At 45.5% G+C, this 19,914-nt stretch overlaps 1 protein-coding gene across 1 annotated transcript; it reads right to left on the bottom strand.

Moving 5' to 3' along the window:
• Window positions 1-213: 213 nt before the first annotated feature.
• On the bottom strand, window positions 214-18,784 carry LOC103171885 (NACHT, LRR and PYD domains-containing protein 3-like; the record flags this gene model as incomplete). Its single annotated transcript, XM_042346171.1, has 8 exons — window positions 18,483-18,784; window positions 18,227-18,403; window positions 14,376-14,852; window positions 13,242-13,408; window positions 12,613-12,784; window positions 12,459-12,524; window positions 9,629-11,429; window positions 214-286 (listed from the first exon to the last, which is right to left on the bottom strand). Coding segments are annotated over exons 3-8 (2,370 nt in total), but the record flags the coding sequence as incomplete, so codon positions are not given.
• Window positions 18,785-19,914: the final 1,130 nt, after the last annotated feature.

The following is a 19,914-nucleotide window of genomic DNA, read 5'->3' as shown; positions in this document are numbered from 1 at the left end:
CACAGAAAGACACACACACACACAGAAAAACACACACACATTACCACACGTTAAGAGTTTGATGTAAACGATGGTTTGTGGCCTCACACTGTCACACCGATTCCTGTCACAATGTTCAGCCGCACTGATCAGACAGTCACAATAAACGCATTGAGATATTGGAGTTATTCAGACTCTGGAGACACAGTGTGTTACTTACTCCAGTCTCTGTATTTTACACTCCGGGTTCCTCAGAGCCTCACACAGTCGCTTCACTCCACAATCTCCCAGATTATTGCCCCTCAGCCTGGACACAGAGACACAAACATAGGGAATATAGTGTAACAACACAATACACATTGACATGTATATACAGGAGCCTTTCACGTGGGGAGCTAGTCCCAAGGCGCTGGGACCAGGGTCACACACACACACATGTGCACACACACATCACAGTCTCACTCTCTCTCTCTCTCTCTAATTCTCTCTCTGTCTCTCCCTCAAAACAGTCACTACGTTTTATAATATATTCTCTTTCACCGTCTCTCTCTCTGTCTCCATCTTTGTCTTTCAATTTTTGTTGGTCTCTCTCTTTCAGTTTCTTCTCTGCCTCTCCCACAAATCACAGTTGTTGTACGTTATAACATACTCTCTCACTGTCTCTCTCTTTCTCTCATTCTCTCTCTCGCTGTCTCAGTCTCTTTCTCTCAGGTTCTCTAAGGCTGTCCCTCATTCTCTCTCTCACTCCGTATCTCTGAGTCATTTTCTCTCTCAGTCTCTCTCTCAGTCTATTTCTCTATCTCTCCCGCAATTCCTCCCAATCTCTCCCTCTCACTCTCTCATTCACTCTGTTATCTGTTTCCCCCGAAAACACACATTCGCTACACATTAAAATATATTTTCTCTCTCTCTCGATCTCTCGCTCTCAGTCAATCTCATTCAGTCACGATCTCTCTCTGTCTCACCGACGAAACATACACTCACTGCACATTATAATATCTCTCCATTTATGTCTCACTCAGTCTCTCGCTCTCTCTCTCTCAGTATCTCTTTCTCGTTCTCTCTTTGACAGTCACTCTCACAATGTCGCCCTCTCTCTCAGTCGCTCATTCTCGCCCTAAAGTCTCTGTCTCTCTCAATCTCGATCTCTCACACTCTCTCTCTTCCCCTTTCTCTCAATCTCTTCGCCTCTGTGTTTCAGTCTATCTCGCTTAGTCTCTCTAACTCTCTCCCTCTCAGCCTCTCTCTTTCTCGGACTATCTCTCTCTCTATCTCTGTCTCTCAGTCTCTATGCCTCTCGTACTCTCAGACTGTCTTTCTGTATCGGTGTCTCTCAGTATCTCTTTCTGTCTCACTCTCACAGTCTCTCTCACTCCGTGTCTCTGAGTCACTTTGTCTCTCGGTGTCTATCTCTGTTTGTTACTCTCCCTCTGTCGCAGTCACTCTCTATCTCTCATTCTCTCACTCAGTTTGTCTCTCAGTCTCCCTTTCCCAGTCTCTCACTCTCTCTCAGTCTCTCTCTCTCAGCCATTGGATCTCTCAGTCTGAGCCATTCAGACTCTCTGTCTCTCTCCCAGTATATCAGTCTTTCTCAGTGACTCTCTGATTCTCTCTCCTCCTTTCTTTCTACTCTCTTTCTCTCTCTCGCTGTCTCTTTCCCTCTCTGTCAGTCTCTCTCACTGACTCTGTGTTTTCTCTCTCTCTCTCTATCTCGCTCTCGCAATAACTCTCTGTCACCCACAAAACACAGTGTCACTCTACTTTATAATATCTCTCACAGTCTCGTTCTTTCTACGTTTTTCTCTGTCATTCTCATTCAGTCTCTCACTCTGTCTGTCTTTCTCTAAGTAGTTCTCTCTCTCAGTCTCCCTCTTAGTTTCCTTGTCTCAGTCTCTATCTGATTCTTTTTCTATCCCTCTTTCTCTCTCTCAGTCTATATCTCTCAATCTCGATCTCTATGTTTCACTCTCTGTCAGTCTCTGTCTTCATCTCTCGCTCAATTTTTCTCTACTCAGACTCTCTTCACGATCTGTCTCTTTTATTTTCTCTTTCTGCCTGTCTCTTAGTCCCTCTCATAAAAAAGTCAATACACGTTATATTTCTTCTCCCCTAGACTCTCTCTTTCTCAGTCTCTCTCTCTCTCTCTCTCTCAATCTTTCTCTCAGTCTCTGTATCTCTCTATCCCTCTCTCTCTCTCAGTCCCCCTCTATCTGGGTCTCTCTCACAGTCTCTCGCGAAATATTTTTTTCAGGGGATTATTAACCCTGGAAACGCGATCTGCAAACTCACTAACAATCGGATTGTGACTGACTGTGAGGCAAACAGACACGAGTGGAGTAAGGAAACATCCGTAAGGTTTTGACCTGTCAGGAATCACCCCCAGGCCCTCTCGCTAGCGAGGCGAGGGCTCTAACCACTGAGCTACAGGGCTCAGACTGCAGTGTGTGAGCAGACACAGGCTAACTCAGGGCTGAAGCTGTGTAGACTTTATTCTGGGTGAGGGTTTTGCACAGACGTTTTGTAAAGATACCAACTAAACACTACCTCAGGATATGATTTCTCCACAAATGTATTTGCGTCCGGGAGCTAAAGCCGTTTGGGAATACACATGGAATCATTGACCTGAGTGAGTTAAACGTCTCAGGATTAGGGAGGAAGCCCCAACATCATACATGTCTGAGCCGGACACACACACACACACACACACATAGAACCCGCAAACAGACACGTATGTACACACAGATACAAAAACAAACATACACTGTGGGACAAGAGTCAGAAACACCCGCACACGTGCACACACGCAAACTGTTTCTGTCCCTCACAGTCTCTCTCTCGCTCTCCGTCTCTCTCTCTCTGAATCTCAATATCCGTCTCTGTCTCTGAATCTCTCTCAGTCTCTCTCTTTCAATCTCCCGATCGCTCTCTCTCTCTCTTTCTGTCTCTCTCAGTCTCTCACTCAATCCGCAGTTAGCATACTTGGTAATATATTCTCTCTCACTCTCTCTCTGACAGAGTCTCACTCTTTGTCTCTCTCAGTCACTCTCTCTGTCTTTCAATCGCGCTCTCTCTCAAACTCGTTTTCTCTTTCTCTCTCTCTCTCCCTCAGTGTCTCTCTTTTCTCTCTCTGTCTCTCCCACAAATCACAAAGTAAGTTCACTTGAAAATATAGTTTCACTCCCAGTCTCTTATCAGTCCCTTTCTATCAGTATATCTCTATGGCTCTCTCGCAGTCTCTATTTCTAACTGTCTGTCTCTCTCTCTCTCGCAGTCAGTCACTCTCTCTCCTATTCTCTCTCTCTCATTCCCTCTCTATCTGTCACAGTTTCTCTCTCCGTGTCTCTCCAAAGCATAGTCACTGCATTTTATTATTTATTTTCTCTGACAGTCTCTCTCTCTCTGTCTTTCTCTCTCTCTCTCTCTCTCTCTCTTTCTATGTCTCCCTCTCTGTCAGTTTCTCTCTCGGTCTCTCTGAAAAACACATTCACTACACTATACAGTATATTTTCTCGGAGTGTTTCTCGGTCTCTATCTTCCTCACATTCTCTCTACCCACCTCAGTCTCTGTCTCTCTCTCTCTCTCTCTCTCTCTCTCTCATTCACAGTCCCTCACTGTCTTTCCAACATAATTCAAAGTCACTACACTTGATAATATATGTTCTACACAGTCTGTTTCTCTCCCTCTCAGTCTCTCTTTCTCTCAATCTCTCTCTCTCACACAGCAAGACTCTCCCTCGCTCTCTCTTTCTCTCGGGCTCTCTGAGGCTCTCGCTCAGTCTCTCTCTCACTCTGTCTATCGCTTTCTCAATCTCTCTCAGAATCTCTTTCTCCGTCTCTACCGCGGTTTCTCCCTTTCTCTCTCTCTCTCTCTCTCGCTCCCAGTCTCTCTCCGTTACTCCAAAAAAACACACAGTCAATACACTTTAAAATATTTTCTCTCACTGTCTCTCTCTCCGATTTTTTCTCTGTCGCTCTCTCAGTTTTACTTTCTGTTCTGCTCTCTTTTTCTCTCTCTTTCTCTCGTAGTCACTCTCTCTTTTATAGTCTATTCCATTCCCTCTCTCAGTCGCTCACTGACTCTCTCTCGCTCTGTATCTCTCATTGTCTCACTCTCTGTATCTCATTCTCCACAAAACAGTCACTACGCTTTGTAATATATTTTCCCTCATAATCTCTCCCAATCTCTCTCTGTCACTCTTTCCCGATCTTTCTCTGTAATAATAATAATTATTATCCTTGCATTTGATATAGCTCTTTTCATGTCGGGAGGATGTCCCAAAGCGCTTCACAGAATATACTGTAAAGTGAATTGACTGTATATTTATGGGCGAACGCGGCAGCCAATTGCGCACAGCAATGTCCCACAAACAGTCGTAGATTGAAAATGACCAATTTATTGTTGAGCTTTTTTTTGGAGGGATTATTATTAGGCTCTGTGTGGAGTAAGGAAACTTGCCCTGAGGTTTCGCCCTCTGCCTGGAATTGAACTCAGGTCTCTCAGTTGCAAAGCGAGTGCTCTAACCACTGAGCTACAGGACTCCACGACTGTAAGTCAGTCTCTCTATCTCTCCCATGAAACACAGGCACTGCACTTTATAATATATTTTCAGTCTTTCTCAGTCTCTCTTCCTCTCAGTCTCTCGCTCTGAGTCGCTCTCTCTCTCTCTCTCTCTCAGTCTCCCTTTATCTCTAACTCAGTCTCTCTCTATCTAACTCAGAGTCTCTCTCTTTGCCTCTCAGTCTCTCTCTCTCTCTCTCTCTAACTCAGTCTCCCTCTCAGATTCTTTCTCTCTGTCTCTCCCACAAAACACAGTAACTACACTTTATAATATATTTTCTTTCACAGTCACTTTCATATTATCTCTCACTCTCCTGAGACTCTCTCTCAGTCTCTCTTTCTCTAACTCATTCTCTTTGTCTCTCTCTTTTTCTCTCAGTATCTCTCTGTGTCTCACAAGAAGAAAGTCACTACACTTTATAATATGTTCACACTCACCCTCTCTCTCAGTCAATCTCTCGCTCTCCGTTTCTCTCCCAGTCTCTCACTCCGTTTCTCTCTGAGCCTCTCTCGCTATCTCTGACTCTGTTTATCTCTCACTTAATCTCTCTCTGTCTCTCGCTTTGTCACTCTCATTCTCTCTTTCTGAATCTGTCTCTCTCTTTATCAGCCTCTTACGCTCTCAGTCCCCGTCTGTCTAACAGTCACTCACACGTTTTCTCATTGTCTCTCTCACAAAACAGTCACTGCACCTTATAATATATTTTTGTCTCAGTCTCTCTCACTCTATCTCTCTCTGTGTCTCTCAGAATACACAAAGTACTTACTATACGTTATATTTCCTCACACATTCTATTTCTCGCTTTCTCTTAGCCCCTCTCTCTCTCTGTTCTCTCTCAGTCGCTTTGTCTTAGTCTCTCTCTCAGTCTTTTCCACAAAACAGACTGTACACTTTATAATATATTTCCCCCCTCAGTCTCTGTCTCACAGTCATCGTGTCTAATTCAGTCTAATCCTCTCTTTCTCTTTGGTTTTCACTTTCTCTCTCTCTCTCACGCAGTCTCTCTGCCTCTCGCTCTCTCTTTCTCTCATGAAGACGCTCTCTCAGTCCCTCTCAATCTCTTTTTCTAACTCTCTCTCCATCTCTCTCTGTATCTGTCATTCTCTCTCTCTCTCTCTCTCTCAGTCACTCTCTCTCATTTTCACTCTCTCAGTCTCTGTCTCACCCCCAAAACATACTGTCACTACAATACACAATATTTTCTCTGTCACAGTTTTTTTCCACTCAATCTCGCTCTGCCTCTCGCTGTGTCTTTCTCTCATTCAGTCGCTGTCTCAGTCTCAGACTCTCTCTGAATCTCTGACTCTTTCCGTCCGTCCATCTGTTAATCTTCCTGCCTGTCTGCCTGTCTGTCGGTGCGGGACTGTCTGTCTGTATGTCACTCTGATATTCTGTCTCTCTGTTTGTCGGTCTGTCTCTCTGTCTGTCTGTCTCTCACTCTGTCTCACTATCTCTGTCACTCTCTCTCTGTCTGTGTCTGTCTGTGTCACTCTCTTTGTGTCTGTCTCTCTCTCTCTATCTGTCTGTATCTCTCCCTCTTTTTGTCTGTCTCTCTGTCTGTCTATCACCCCCGCTCCACCCATCAATCTCTCTGTCTCAGTCTCTGTCTATCGCTCTGTCTTTCTCTCATTCGGTCTCCCCTTCAGTCTCTCCCACAGTCTGTCGTTATGTCTCTCCCGGAAAACACATTCACTGGATGTTATATATCCTCTCATAGTCTCTTTCTCTGTTCTCTCTCTTACTCTCTCTCTCTGTCTCTCATTGTGTCTCTCTCTCAGTCTCTCTGTCAGTCTCTTTCTCTGTCTCTCTAACAATCTTTCTATCTTATCTCTCTATCTCTCTGTCTCTCTCTTACAGTGTCTCTCAGCCTCTTTCTCTCTCCGTCTCTCTTTCTCTCTTTTACGCAAAACTCACAGTCACCACAGCTTTTAATATATTTTCTCCACAGTCGCTCTCAGTCTCTCTCTCTCTGTTTATCTCTCCCAATTTTGTTCTCTCTCTCATAGTCCATCTGTCTCAGTCTTTCTTTCTCTCTGCCGCTTTCTCTTTCTGTTTCAGTTTCTCTCTCAGTATCTAACTTTCTCTCCAATTTCTCTCTCTACCAGGCTCTCACTCACACCATTTCTCTATCTGTCAATTGCTCTATCTTTCTCTCACTCAGTCTCTTTCTCATTCTTTCTCTAAGTCTCTCGCTCTGTGTCTCTTATTCTCCCTCTCTCACTGCTTCGCTGTTTATCTCTCAGTAGCTCTTTCTGCCTCTCTCTCTCTGCCTGTCAGTCTATCGTGCTCTCATTTTCTATCTCTCGCTCTTTCTTTCAGTATATCTCCCAGTCTGTCTCTCTCTCTTTCTCTCGCTCCCAGAGTCAGTGTCTCTCTTTGTCCGACTCTCAGTCTCGCTCTCCATCTGTCGCCGTCTTTCTCTCATTCAGCCTCTCGCTCAATCTCTATCAGCATCTTTCGCAGTCTCTCGCTGAATCTCTCCCACAAAGACATAGTCACTACAAATTATATGTCCTCTCACAGTCTGTACCCCTTTCTCTCAGTCTGTTTATTTCTTTGTCTCTCTACCAGTCTCTTTCTCTCTCAATCTTCTCTCTCAGTCTTTCTCTCTCAGTTTCTGTCCCACTGTCTTTCCCACAAAACACAGAGTCACTACGGTTTGTAATATATTTTCTCCACAGTCACTCTCAGTTTCTCTCTCTCTCTCTCTCTCTGTATCTCTCCCAGGCTCTTTCTCTCTCTCGTAATACTCTCTCTCAGACTAACTCTCTTTTTCTGTCCTTCGCTTATCTTTCTCTCTCCCAGTTTCTCTCTCTCTCAGTATCCGTTTCTATCTCAGTCTCTCTCTCACAGTCTCTCCCTTACAGTGCCTCTCCCTCTGACTCAGTCTCTCTCTCTGTATATCGCTCTAACTTTCTGTCACACAGTCGCGCTCTTATTATCTTTCTCTTTCTGTGTCTCTCACTCACTCTCTCTCAGTGCTTCTCTGCCTCCCCCCTCCCCTCTCTGGGTGTCTCTTGCTGCCCACCTCCCTCTCTCTGTCAGTCTATCTCTCTCAATCTCTACCTCTCTCTCAGTCTCTTTCTCTCTCGCAGTTACTCTCTCTCTCAGTCTCTCGTGCTTTCAGAGAATGAGCGAGAGGGAAGCAAATGCAAAGTGACTGTGTGTTTTTCTTTGAGAGACAGAGAGAGAGAGAAGGAAACTGAGAGGGAGAGAGAGTGACTGAGTGACAAAGAGAGAGAATATGAGTGAGAAAAAAACTGCAAAAGAAATAGAAAATGAGACAGAGTTAGTGAAGAGAGGGAGACTGAGAGGGAGAATACATTATTAAGTGTATGGTAGGAGGCTTTTTCTCTCTCTTAGAGAGGAGACAAAGTGACTGACAGAGAAAGAGAGAGAGGCAGAGAGAGAGAGAAGCAAAGAGCCTGTGTGTGTATGTGCGTGAGAGAGCGAGAGAGACACACACACAGAGCGAATTTATTAAAAAGTGTAGTGACTGTGTTTTGTGGGAAAGAGTGAGAGAGAGACTCAACGGAAGAAGCAGCGAGTGACAGATTGAAAGAGAGACTGAGAGTGAAAGCAATAGACACAAAGTGAGATTGAGAGAGAACGAGAGAGAGACGAGGAGAAAGACTGACAGCGATAGGGAGAAAAAGGCAGTGAGAGATATATATCCAGTGTATTTTGTGGGAGAGACAGAGAGAGAGAAAGAAAGATGGGGAGAGACTGAGCAAGAATATATATGTCTGTGTAGCGAATCTGTGTTTTGCGGGAGTGACAGAGAGACTGAAACTGTGAGAGGGAAAGAGACTGAGAGAGAGACTGATAGAGAGAGACTTAGAGAAAAGAGAGATACAGACGGACTTAAGAGAGAGACAGAAAGAGAGAGACATAAAGTAAAAGAGACTGAGAAATAATATATTATAAAGTATATTGACTGTTTTGTGGGAGATGGAGAAACACAACTGTTTGTGGAAGCAAAGTGTAGCTGGTGTAAGAGACAGCATCAGATAACAATAATTATCATAATAATAAGCGTTGCATTTGTTACAGCACCTTATCTGGACAAGACGCCTTAACATTCTGGGCTGCTGGGGCAACAGGCAGTGGGATCTCCCCAGTGCCTGGTCCTCGCAGCAGAACAGTTTACGCTGCGTCTATTCCAGCAGCACTGTAACCCTCAGTCGGTGTGTGAGTGAGGCTAATGTCTTGGCTTCTGGAAGCCCGGCCTACAATCTCCAGGTTCTGGGCAGTGTATCTCTCTATTCTCTCGTTATCCAAACACTGTGTGTCCCAGACCTGGGAAAGAGAATCTCTGTGGCTGTGAGATTTCAGGAGCTGGAAATGGAGACTCTTCACCAGGGCCAGGGGAGCCGACACCTGTCAGACTGATGTCAGGCTGAGGGAGATGTGTTTGGGGTGAATTATATTGTATCAGTGTTATAACATTGTACTGGAGAGAGGGTGTGTCTGCCCCTGGATAAATGGGATGGCCAAGCCCTCGGGAGGTCTTTTTACCCTGGAATACAGCACTGAGGGAGGAGCTGCCGCCAGGAGGAGAGGATACAGGAATCCTCCGGCCGAACCACACGGTTCAGGAGAGTGAGCCCTCGGGTCCTGAGCTGGTAGGAAGCTCAGAGGCTTAGAGTTAGAAGGGTGTCTGTGTGTCAGAGACTCTGTGGTCAGGAGAACCATCTCCTGTATGAATAACCATGAAACACCGAATGGTGTCTCTGAACGTAAGCTCTGGTCTGTCTGACCTGGGATCAAGTTACAATTTATTCAATAAAGTGAGCATCCCAGTCGGGAGTCAGGAACCAATCCCAATAACATCAGCAACCTGGGAATGCCACCGAAGGGCTCAGGGTGTGGAGCAGTCAGGTGTGCAGTGGAATGTCAGCCATTCACATCCCAATCCCCCAGGACAGGACTGTGGTGTGTGACGGCCATCACAGTGTGACCCACTGTTCCCTCCAGCTGTGTCATACCATTCTCCCATTGATCAGCTGGTGTTTAATGTCATTAAATTCCTGGAGAATGGCTTTGAAATAAGAATAATAGGAATAAGATTTACAAACAGAGTAACTTACAGCAACTCTTGACACTTGTGCAGAGCAGCAACCAGACGCTGGAGACCCTCCTCCTGAATGTAGCAGTTCCTCAGATTCAGTTGTTTTATTGTGTCACACAGTCCAATGGCCTGAGACACCACAACACAGTCTATCGGTGTCAGTCTCAATGCTTTCTCTGAAGAGGAGTCACCAAATGTCAGTGTTTGTACAGAGCCCAGTGTGAGCTGTGCCAGGGCTTGATTCTGAGACTCAAACAGGTAGTGGAGTGTGTTCAGCAGCTTCCTTTTCGCAGTGACGGTGTCTGTGTCTCTGATCTGAGTTTTAACCTTCTCCTTCAGCCAATCGATCACCGCGCAGGTTGTCTGATGGACAAATGGCCCCAGAAACTCCTCCAGTGGCTGAGCTGCCCGTGGGGAGGAGAGACCCGCAACAAAGCGCAGGAATATCTCAAACCGGCCGTCCTCTTTACTGTGAGCTTGATAGAAGCAATCCTGAATACTTTCTGGATTCGGAGTCAGCAACTGAGCGAGTGCGGCTACAAACTCCTGGATGGTGAGGTGCGGGAATGTGTAGACCACGCTGTGCTCTGAAGACTCTCTCTCCACAAGTTCCATGAGAAAACCAGAGAGGAACTGCGAAGGCTGGAGGTTATATTTGAACAGATCTTCATCATTAAAGACAATGTTTCTCTGGGAGACTCCAGTGAAGGCCATCTCACCAATCTTCAGCATCACATCACGGGGGCTTTCCATCTTGACACTGTGATGTGATAGTATGTTATAAATATAATAGGAGAAGAGTTGTGTGACTGTCTTGGGAACTCGCTGTTTGTTGCTGTGTTTCCGTGTGAAGAAGGGTCCCAGTGACAGAGCGAGGATCCAGCAGTAGGACGGGTTGAAGCACATGGTGAACAGGATCTCATTTTCCTCCACGTGGCTGTAAACAGCAGCCGCCACCTCCTGATCCTCAAAGAACTTGTGAAAATATTCCCTTTTCTCTTCACCCACAAATCCCAGGATTTCAGCCCAGACACTGACCTGAGCCTTTGCCAGTAAATGTAATGCAGTGGGGCGGCTGGTCACCAGCACTGAGCAGCCCGGCAGCAGCTTTTTCTGTATTAAGCTGTAAACAATGTCAGACACATCACACAGGAAATCAGGGTCTGTGCACCTGCGCTGAGGCTCTGTGTCTCTCCGACTGTCAGCGAAATCAATACTGCCCCTAAATTCATCCAAACCATCGAATATAAAGAGCAATGTCTCTGGGTGTTTCCACAGCTCCTCCAGAACACCCCTGAGGTAAGGATACTGCTCCACGATCAGGCGGCTCAGTGTTATTCTGCAGTTTAGTCTGTTTAAGTCTCGGAATTTAAAAATAAAAACAAAGTGAAAGTGAGGATAGATTTTGCCTGTGGCCCAGTCATGGACAATCTTTTGCACCATGGTTGTTTTTCCAATCCCCGCCACTCCACTCACTACTGCGGAAGTCCCTGTGAAATTTCCAGATCCGCTTCTCTTGTAGAATTTTTTCATCCATGAAAACAAACCTCCTCCAGAGAAGCTGCTGTGGAACAATTTATCAATTCGGATTTTTTCCAGCTCTCCCCGGAGCTGCTTCTGTCTCCACTCCTCGTGGTCTCTGCCTCTCGCCAGCAGCTCATGTTCTACCAGTTCCCGGTCACGTACATCAGAAATAATAGTTAACTGCGTGTAGCGATCAACCAACTGAAACTCCTTCACCTTCTCCTTTATTAGGATGGTCTTCACTACCAGTTTCTCACATTGTTTGTGTAACGTCTCCTTGTGCAGTCGCTGAATGGCTTCATGTAGAACATTAAATAATCATAAATTCATCAGCCTTATTGAACAATAATACTTAGATTCAGTGTAAGGCCTTTCAAGGCAGGAGGACTGCCCAAACCACTGCACAAGATTTGTTGTTAAGTGTAGAAACTGTGTTTTCTTGGCAAACAGAGCAGCCAATTTGTGCACAGCGATGTCTGACAAACAGCTGTGAAATGAGAGACTACTTTTTTCGAGGGATTATTGGCCTAGAAACTGGGAGAGATAAACTCCCTTCTCTTTTAAATGGTGCGGTGGGATCTTTAAAATCCGCCTGAACAGGCAGAGAGGACCTCGGTTTAATATCCAAATGATGGCATCTCCGACAATGCAGCCCATCCCAGAACTGCACTGGATGGTCAAGACAGTCTTGTTGTTGTGAGCTTAAACCCACAACCTCTGACTCGGAGACAATAAAAACACCATCTGAGCCAGGCAAACAAGGGTTAAACCATTTGAATTTCCATGGTAGATTTTCGGCCATTGTATGCTGACTTGTGATAAGTTATCTCTGACTTATTGTGGAAAGATCATTCCAAATTAATATTTGCTGAAATAATTTAAGAATCCAATAAGGAACATCCCACCCCGACCCCCTCCCCACCGCTCCTCATCTCCCTCCTCTCCGCTACACTATCCCTGCCTCCTACCCCTCTCTCCCCTTCGTACTCCCCTCTCCTCTCCCCTCCAAACTATCCTCTCCTCTCCCTTACATAATCCCCGTTGCCCTCTGTAATCCCCTCTCCCATCCATAATCCCTTTTCCTCTCCCCTGCATATTCCGCTCTCCTCTCCCCTCTACACCCCCCTCTTACCCCGTACTCCACTCCGTACTCCCCTCTCCCCCCATACACCCCTCTCCCCTCCATACGCGCCTCTCCCCTCGATACTTCGCTCCCTTCTCCCCTCTCTTCGTTTATGTTTTCTGAATATCACCAGTGAATGGTAAACTAAAAAACTGTATTTCAGAAGTGATTTACTGTCTCGAAACGTAACCCTGTCACATACCTCTCAGATCACTGGGGACGTCGGGTACACTACGATCAATCGTCACTTCATCCACGAGACTGGCACCTGTTTGAATAGAGTTAATGACATTAGTTTGAAAGAACGGTGACTCAGTAAAATGTGAACGGAGGCACAGCATAACGTCACACATTACCTTGCTGCTGTATTTCAGTCATGATTTTGTTCAGTTTGGGCAAAATTGGCCTCATTTTCACAAAGGATTCCCACATCAATTTCCGGGCACGGGAACCTTTACCCATCACCAGGTTCAGAAGGAGTTTGGAGCTTTCTCTCCTCTGCCCACTGTTTGTGAGCTCAGTGAGTTTCTGCAGAGAGTGAGCAATAATATATTGAAGGTGGAGAGATCAGCAGCTGCATTGAAGGTTTTCCTGTACTTGCTAACTCTCCCTTCACAAACTGCTTTCCGCTGTGATCATTCCTTTAATCATTTTCCCTCCCTTTTCCTTCTCAAATTCAACTTGGGTTCTAACTTTCAACTCTCTAGTGCCTTGAGACTTCCTCGCCATGCGAACGGCGCTATAAAAGCACAACATTTGTTCTCTGTTTTGCGGTTCTGCAAACACTTCTTACACCACGCTGTACTGCTCCAACAGAACCATGTAGTGCATGACCTGCTCTATAACGTATCTGGTAGTCTGACAGGTTATTTGCTGTTCTAGTGATTTCCTGATAAAACAGCAGTACATGGGCCATGCAGTCAGCCATGGTCTTCGTGAGACATGAAAAATGAAAGGGAAACGTTACAATCTGAGTGAAACCTACTTTGTGCTCCTGGGGGCTGAAACATTCCTTCTGTGTCAGCCTTGAGCTGATGTCCTCCACGCCTTCCTCAATGGCCTGTCCCAATCTGTCCCGGTAGAATTTTGTCAGTCTGTGCAGCTGGTATTCGTCGTAGAGTGCCAGAGTCTCAGTGAATAAAGTATTTGTACCTGTGAGCGACCAATAAAAACGTTAGTCAGACAATATTTTCTTATTATTCCCTGAAACATGTTTCAGGAAGTATAACCAAGTTGATTGTTACAAAAGCCCAGAATAAATAAACCTCAATTGGCCTAAAACATTGTTTAGAAGCTGAAGTCAGACAGCAATCAGCCTGGCACAGTTGGTGTCTTTCAAGCTCCACATCAGGGCTTTGGCTTCATAGTCCAGCCTAACAATCCACTGCAGGACTCCCCTCCAGATCCTTTGCAAATTATCTTCCGTATATTTCCCTGTTTACTGACCCACCGCCAGTGGAAACAGATTCTACCTCTCAGTGGCATAACGGGATTTGAAAACGAGAGAGAGGATCTTCACGTCGATCAGTTCGGAAATTGGGAGCAAGAGAAGCAAAGCAATGACTGGTGGGATGGGGAGCAGAGTTTTGTGTGGTTTAGTATCCGGATGGCGGAGTGAATTGAATATTATGTATGGTGGAACTGTGGAGACCAGCAGGGAGGGCATTGGAAATCTGCAGAAGGGAAGTGCCAAAGTCGTGGATGAAGGTTTTGGCTGCTTTAGATGTGAGGTATGGAGAGAGGTAGCCAATGTGGTAGAGGGTTGATAAAAAANGGGTCTGTTAAGGGAACGAATGTGGGGGAGAAAGGATCGGACCTAACACCCAGTATGCGCACGGATTTGATGAGTTTGAGGGAGAAGCCGGAGAGGTTAAGGAGTTCAGACCCTCAGGAAGAAGATGTTGAGACTGAAATGTGTGGGTTCAGCAAGTCCCCGATCTTCCATTCCACAAATTGGGAATTTGCTCAACCCCATCAGAGAATAACTGGCCTTCCAATTCCAAAGTATGTGTGATAAATGTGCACGTTTGTGTTTAAAGTTACTTAATAAACACTTTAGTTTTGTTCAATATCATCTTTTTATGACATTCCTCAAAAACAGTTAAAGTGAAGTCATTACCTGTTGGTGTGTTGCGGGGTGTCTGATCCATACCATGGGTCATAGCAATGCCGTGTGTTCTTGCACTTTGTTCAGGCTCCGTAGAGGCCATCTCACTTGAATCTCCCAAAGTGGTGAAAACGTATCACAATGTTGTTGAGGAACACCAGATGTGGTCGCTGTTTCAGTCACCCCAGATGTGGATGTGTTTATTAATGGTAACGGTGACCATTTAATTGAATCATTGGTTTTCTCGTGGCTCTGTATTTTAGAGATATGTTTCTTTACCAGCAACTTCCAACAAGTCGCTCAATTGCTCAATTGCTGCTAAGTGCAGCCCAGTTGGTCAGGTTCGCAACAGGTGTTGAGCCTTATTTACGTTTTTTCTATAGCGTCTGTCACAAGGCTAAAAGGAAATCCAGATGTGGTGGCTCTGGCAATATCACCAGGTTCGCGTTTCCAATGGACTGTCCGTCTTCCTCACATTTGACATGTATCCTGCAATGAAGTAAATCACAAGATTGACGTTATGATAAATTCAGCAAATTAATTAGATATGCTCAGATTTCTCACTAAAACGCAATTACACATAAATGTACAAACGATTCTTGCAATTGTTTTCTTTCAAGTCAGGAGGATGTCTAAAAGCATTTCGCCGCTTACTGTGAATTATAGTGAATCAGTATTTTGTACACGAATGCAGCAGCCAATTTCACAGAGGGTGCGAGATAGGGAAGGGGGCGAGACAGGGAGAGCGGTACAGGCAGAGCATACAGTGTGGGTCACGCCCTCACTGCACACACGCACAGTCCGGGACAGGCAGAGCACAAAGTGTCCGCTCCATAGTTGGCCACAGTGAGAAGTCAAAGAGTTTTTGGTCAATGGCTAAAGCCGCGGCTTCTTGTTCTGCATTTGTCTCACAGTTTGTACAGAAAGACAGGAAACCAGGCGCTGGGGATGTGCAGAGCTGAACTCACAGCCTCTGTCACTCTCTGCTGCTGACAGTCACAGCACGACAGCAAAGGGCAAAAATAACACGGAAATCAAACACAGCTCAAATATAACATCAACACACAGCGAAAGCTCAAACTGGGGCTGTTTGTTTCACTGACAATCGGACAGTTGTGAATCGAGATTTGGCGTATGTCCTCTGATAATTTGAGCTGAAAAACCATGGTGTGTTGAGTTCGCTCATGTCACCACAATCAGGGCGTTACCCACACAGCCCAGAGCTGCAGCTTATATCGTTATTAACAGAGAAGCAGACCCTCAAAATGGCTGTCACAGGCCGGGATACAACAAAATGTCTGCTCTCAGCCACTGAGGCCTGGTAAAGCCTGGTGTGTGCCACCACCTCCATATCTACACACACAGACACACAGACAGAATGAGAGTGATACATATAGTCCGAGAGAGACACACAGAGAGAGATACATGCCGGCATCCAACGAGAGAGAGAGAGATTCACACTGTTAGATGAAGGGCTATTGCCAGAGAGAGAGAGAGAGAAGGGGGCGATACGGAGAGATCCATAAACATACAAACATGCAGGTACAGAGAAGAGAGAGAAAAAGTTACACACATGCATAGAGAGAGAGACACACACATTCACATGCAGTGAGATACACACACACACAAATGAGATACATGAATACGCTCACACCCAAGTCCAGAGAAACAGAGGCAAAGAGAGATGCAATCACACAGAGAGAAAGTAAGAGAGGCACCACAGAGAAAGAGATATTCACACACACACACACACACACACCAGCACAGAAAGGGAGATAGAGACACACAGAGAGAATGTTTCTGAACGTGATGTGATGTGTGTATCTCTCCCTAAATCTTATCATAGCTGTCACAGGCCTGGACAACACACACAATGACTACTCTAGACCACAGACCGGGTAAAGCCTGGTGTGTGCCACCAACGCCGCACGCATATACATACACACATAAACACAGAGACACACGCACACAGACACATATACACACAGACACGTACACAGACACATACACATGCACACACAAAGCGCCGCATAATCATACACATAAACATAAAACACATGCACTAATGCGCATACACGTACACACTCACACACATGTAGATACAGAGAGAGAGATACAGAACCAGAGAGAGAGATACATGTAGAAAGATATACAAGCAAACAGAGATGTACAGAGACACACAGAGCGAGAGATTCACAGAGATTCACTGCACGCACTAACACATACACAAATACAGGCACACCTTAATGCTGCAGGTGTCACACACAGGCCGGGAGAGGCAGGAGACACAGTGTGGGCACTGCCCTCCCTGCACCACAGTTGGCCACAGTGAGAAGTCAGAGCATTTTCAGTCAATAACTAAATCCCCGGCTTCTTGTTCTGCATCTGTCTCATTGCTTATACAGAAAAACAGGAAACCTGGTGCTGAGTGTACTGACCATATGGAATGTGCAGAGCTGAACTCACAGCCACTTGTTCCTCTGCTGCTGATAATAATAATAATAATAATCCTTGCATTTGATATAGCGCTTTTCACGTCGGGAGGACGTCCCAAAGCGCTTCACAGAACACACTGTAAAGTGAATTGACTGTATATTTGTGGGCGAACGCGGCAGCCAATTGCGCACAGCAATGTCCCACAAACAGTCGTAGATTGAAAATGACCAATTTTTTTTTATTATTGTTTTTTGGTTTTTTTGGAGGGATTATTATTATCTTGTTGATACTCGTCAACAAGGTGATGTCTCACCACTGTAATCATAGACAGACTGCAGACATGATAGTCACAGAACGAGAGCAAAGGGCATAAACAACATGTATATCAAACACAACTTAAATAAACCATAAACTTATAACAACAGCTCAAAATGGAACTGTTTTCACTGACAATCGGACGGTTGAGAATGTAGATTTCGTATAAATCCTCTTAATTTAAGCTGTAAAGCCATGTTGTATTATGTTCAGTTGTGTCACCATAAATAGGGAGTTACCCACACTGCCAGAACTGCAGTTTATATCTTTATTAACAGACGAACAACAGCGTTTCCATAAATGAACCATTTCCTTTATGGGCCTCAGTGAGATTCAGCAACAAGAAACTGACTGTAATACAAATACACACACAGTCAGAGAGAGAGAGAGAGAGAGAGATACATACAGCCAAAGAGAGTTTGATATAGAAAGATACTTTGCACACATAGGGACAGATAGGGATACACAGAGAGAGAAACACACATAGTCAGACAGAGAGTTAAATAAAGACAGAGACAGATACAAATACAGACTGGACAGAAACAGAAATACGGTAACACACAGACAGACATGTACGGACACACACAAACAGAGTTAACCACACAGATAGATACAGAGCGAGGGAGAGAGATACAGATACTCACAAATACACACAAAGTCAGACGGAGATACAGACAGACAGAAGATAGACAGAATGGATTATTACACACAGAAAGCCATCCACCAATTAACTAACAAGTGAATTCCTACTGACAGCTCGGTAAACAGGGGTGAGTTGTGTGTGGGGTAAAGAAACTTGCTTGAAGTTTTGCCCGGACCGGGAATCGAACCCACGTCCTCTTGTTTGGGAGGCGAGTACTATTTTGCCTGTGCTCCAACCACCAAGAAATCAACTTCAATTTCACAATCCTCTCACTCATTTCCAAATCATTTAATACCCTCGCATTACCCTCACTGTACGATCTGCTTAACTTCCCCCACACCTCCCCCACTCTCCTCTGCCAACCACTGTCTCCACATGGCTGGCTTTGGCCTCCTAGTTCCCCCCCGGCCTCACCCCCAACCACCCCCCAGGGCCTGCGTTAAACTTTCGGTGCCCACTCCCTCCACACCTTCAAGTCGTGCCTAATCGCCTTCCATTTTGTTCGTGCTAACTGTCACCTATTCCTCCCTCTCCCCTTAACTTGGGTGCAGACTCCTCCACTGTTAAGCGCTCCAGGACGCTACCCCCGCGTGTAGGGCGCCATGTAAATTTATGTTCGTGTTATCAGCTACAGGACTCCAAAAATCTGCAGATCAAAAGTGACCTGGTGCTGAGGTTAAACATTAATGTAAATGACGTTGAGATAATTAATGCCCTGAGCCTACCTCGGTGCTGCTCTTAGTGCCCAGTTGTTGACGGGAGTGAATTCCCTCCTCCTGGCCTCTCGCTCTCCGAGCTATCGATTTCCTGTTCAGAGAAAAGGATGTGTTCACTTGATGGTTCTGCCTCAGACACAGTAATCTACAAATGTGCTGCTGTCTGTCTGTCTGTCTGACCAACTTCTGGTGACAGAATCTCCTCTCTGTACCATGGTTGGCTGCAGTTCCTATCAGTGTGCTGGAAGCATCTGATTGGTTTGAATAAAGAAGATCCTACGCCCCAATTGCCATCTATATAGAAAGAGCATTCTGCCTTCAAATTATACAATCCATGTTTGTTTCAGACTTCTGGCACATCAACCTCTATGGCACACTATCCCTGATATTCCTGAGCCTCACAGGAAAGAATCCCGCCCTGTATCTGTGTCAGCGCATTGGGACATCCTCCCGAAGTGAAAGGTGCTACACAAATGTAAACTTGTTGTTGTTGTTGTTATCCTTGTTGAAGAAAAGTCTCGTTGGTGCAGAACTGGCTTCAATGTAACATGCCTGTCAATGGGAGTGGAAGTGGTGGACAGGTTGTGGGTATTGGGCGAACCAAAGTTGAAATGTTTCTCGAGTGGGATTAGGGTGTGGGCCGCCAGTTGGATCCCCTGATGTAAACTAACAGCTGATTGACAGGAGCGGCTGCTTCATTGCTGCGGGTATCAAACTCAACACAGGACAGGCAGAGCACACACTGTAGGTACTGCCCTCTACACACACACTCAAAGTCCGGTATGGGCAGAGCAAACAGTGTGGGCAGAGAGACAAACACACACCCACACAGATACATACACAGACACATACACACAGATACAGAGCGAGATTCAATGCTGGTGGAAGCAGAGCACAGTGTGGGTATTGCAGTTTATTTCTTGATTAATGGAGGAACAACAGCATTTCCACAAAAACATAATTACCTCTACAGGCCACAATGAGACAAAATAACCAGTAACTGACTGCAATACAGAGACAGAGAGAGGGATTCACACACACAGAGAAACATAGAGCGAGAAATATAGAGAGATAAAAATATGGCCTGAGAGGTGAGGCGGGGGCAAAGGTGCGTAATGTTGCGGAGGGGGCGGGAGGTAGACATGGAACTCATGTTTGGTAGAAAGTTGAGTTGTGTGACAAACAAGATGCACACACTCAGTCAGTGAGACCGTGACACAAACAAACAGTTACAGAGGCTGAGAGGCAGACAGAGATGCATACAGAAAGAGAGAAATACACAGCAAAACACAGATAGAGAAGCAGACACATACACTAACTGCTGCTGGTGTCAAACACAGCCTGAGACAGGCAAAACACACAGCGTGGGTGGGCACTGCTCTCCCTTCACACACACACACACACATCCCGAGTCAGGCAGAGCATACAGTGTGGGCACTGC

This window comes from Callorhinchus milii, unplaced genomic scaffold (assembly GCF_018977255.1).
Source record: "Callorhinchus milii isolate IMCB2004 unplaced genomic scaffold, IMCB_Cmil_1.0 Scaffold368, whole genome shotgun sequence".
Classification (NCBI taxonomy): Eukaryota; Metazoa; Chordata; class Chondrichthyes; order Chimaeriformes; family Callorhinchidae; genus Callorhinchus; species Callorhinchus milii.
Note: the sequence above shows the minus strand (reverse complement) of the source record. Positions and strands in the feature narration are given on the sequence as shown.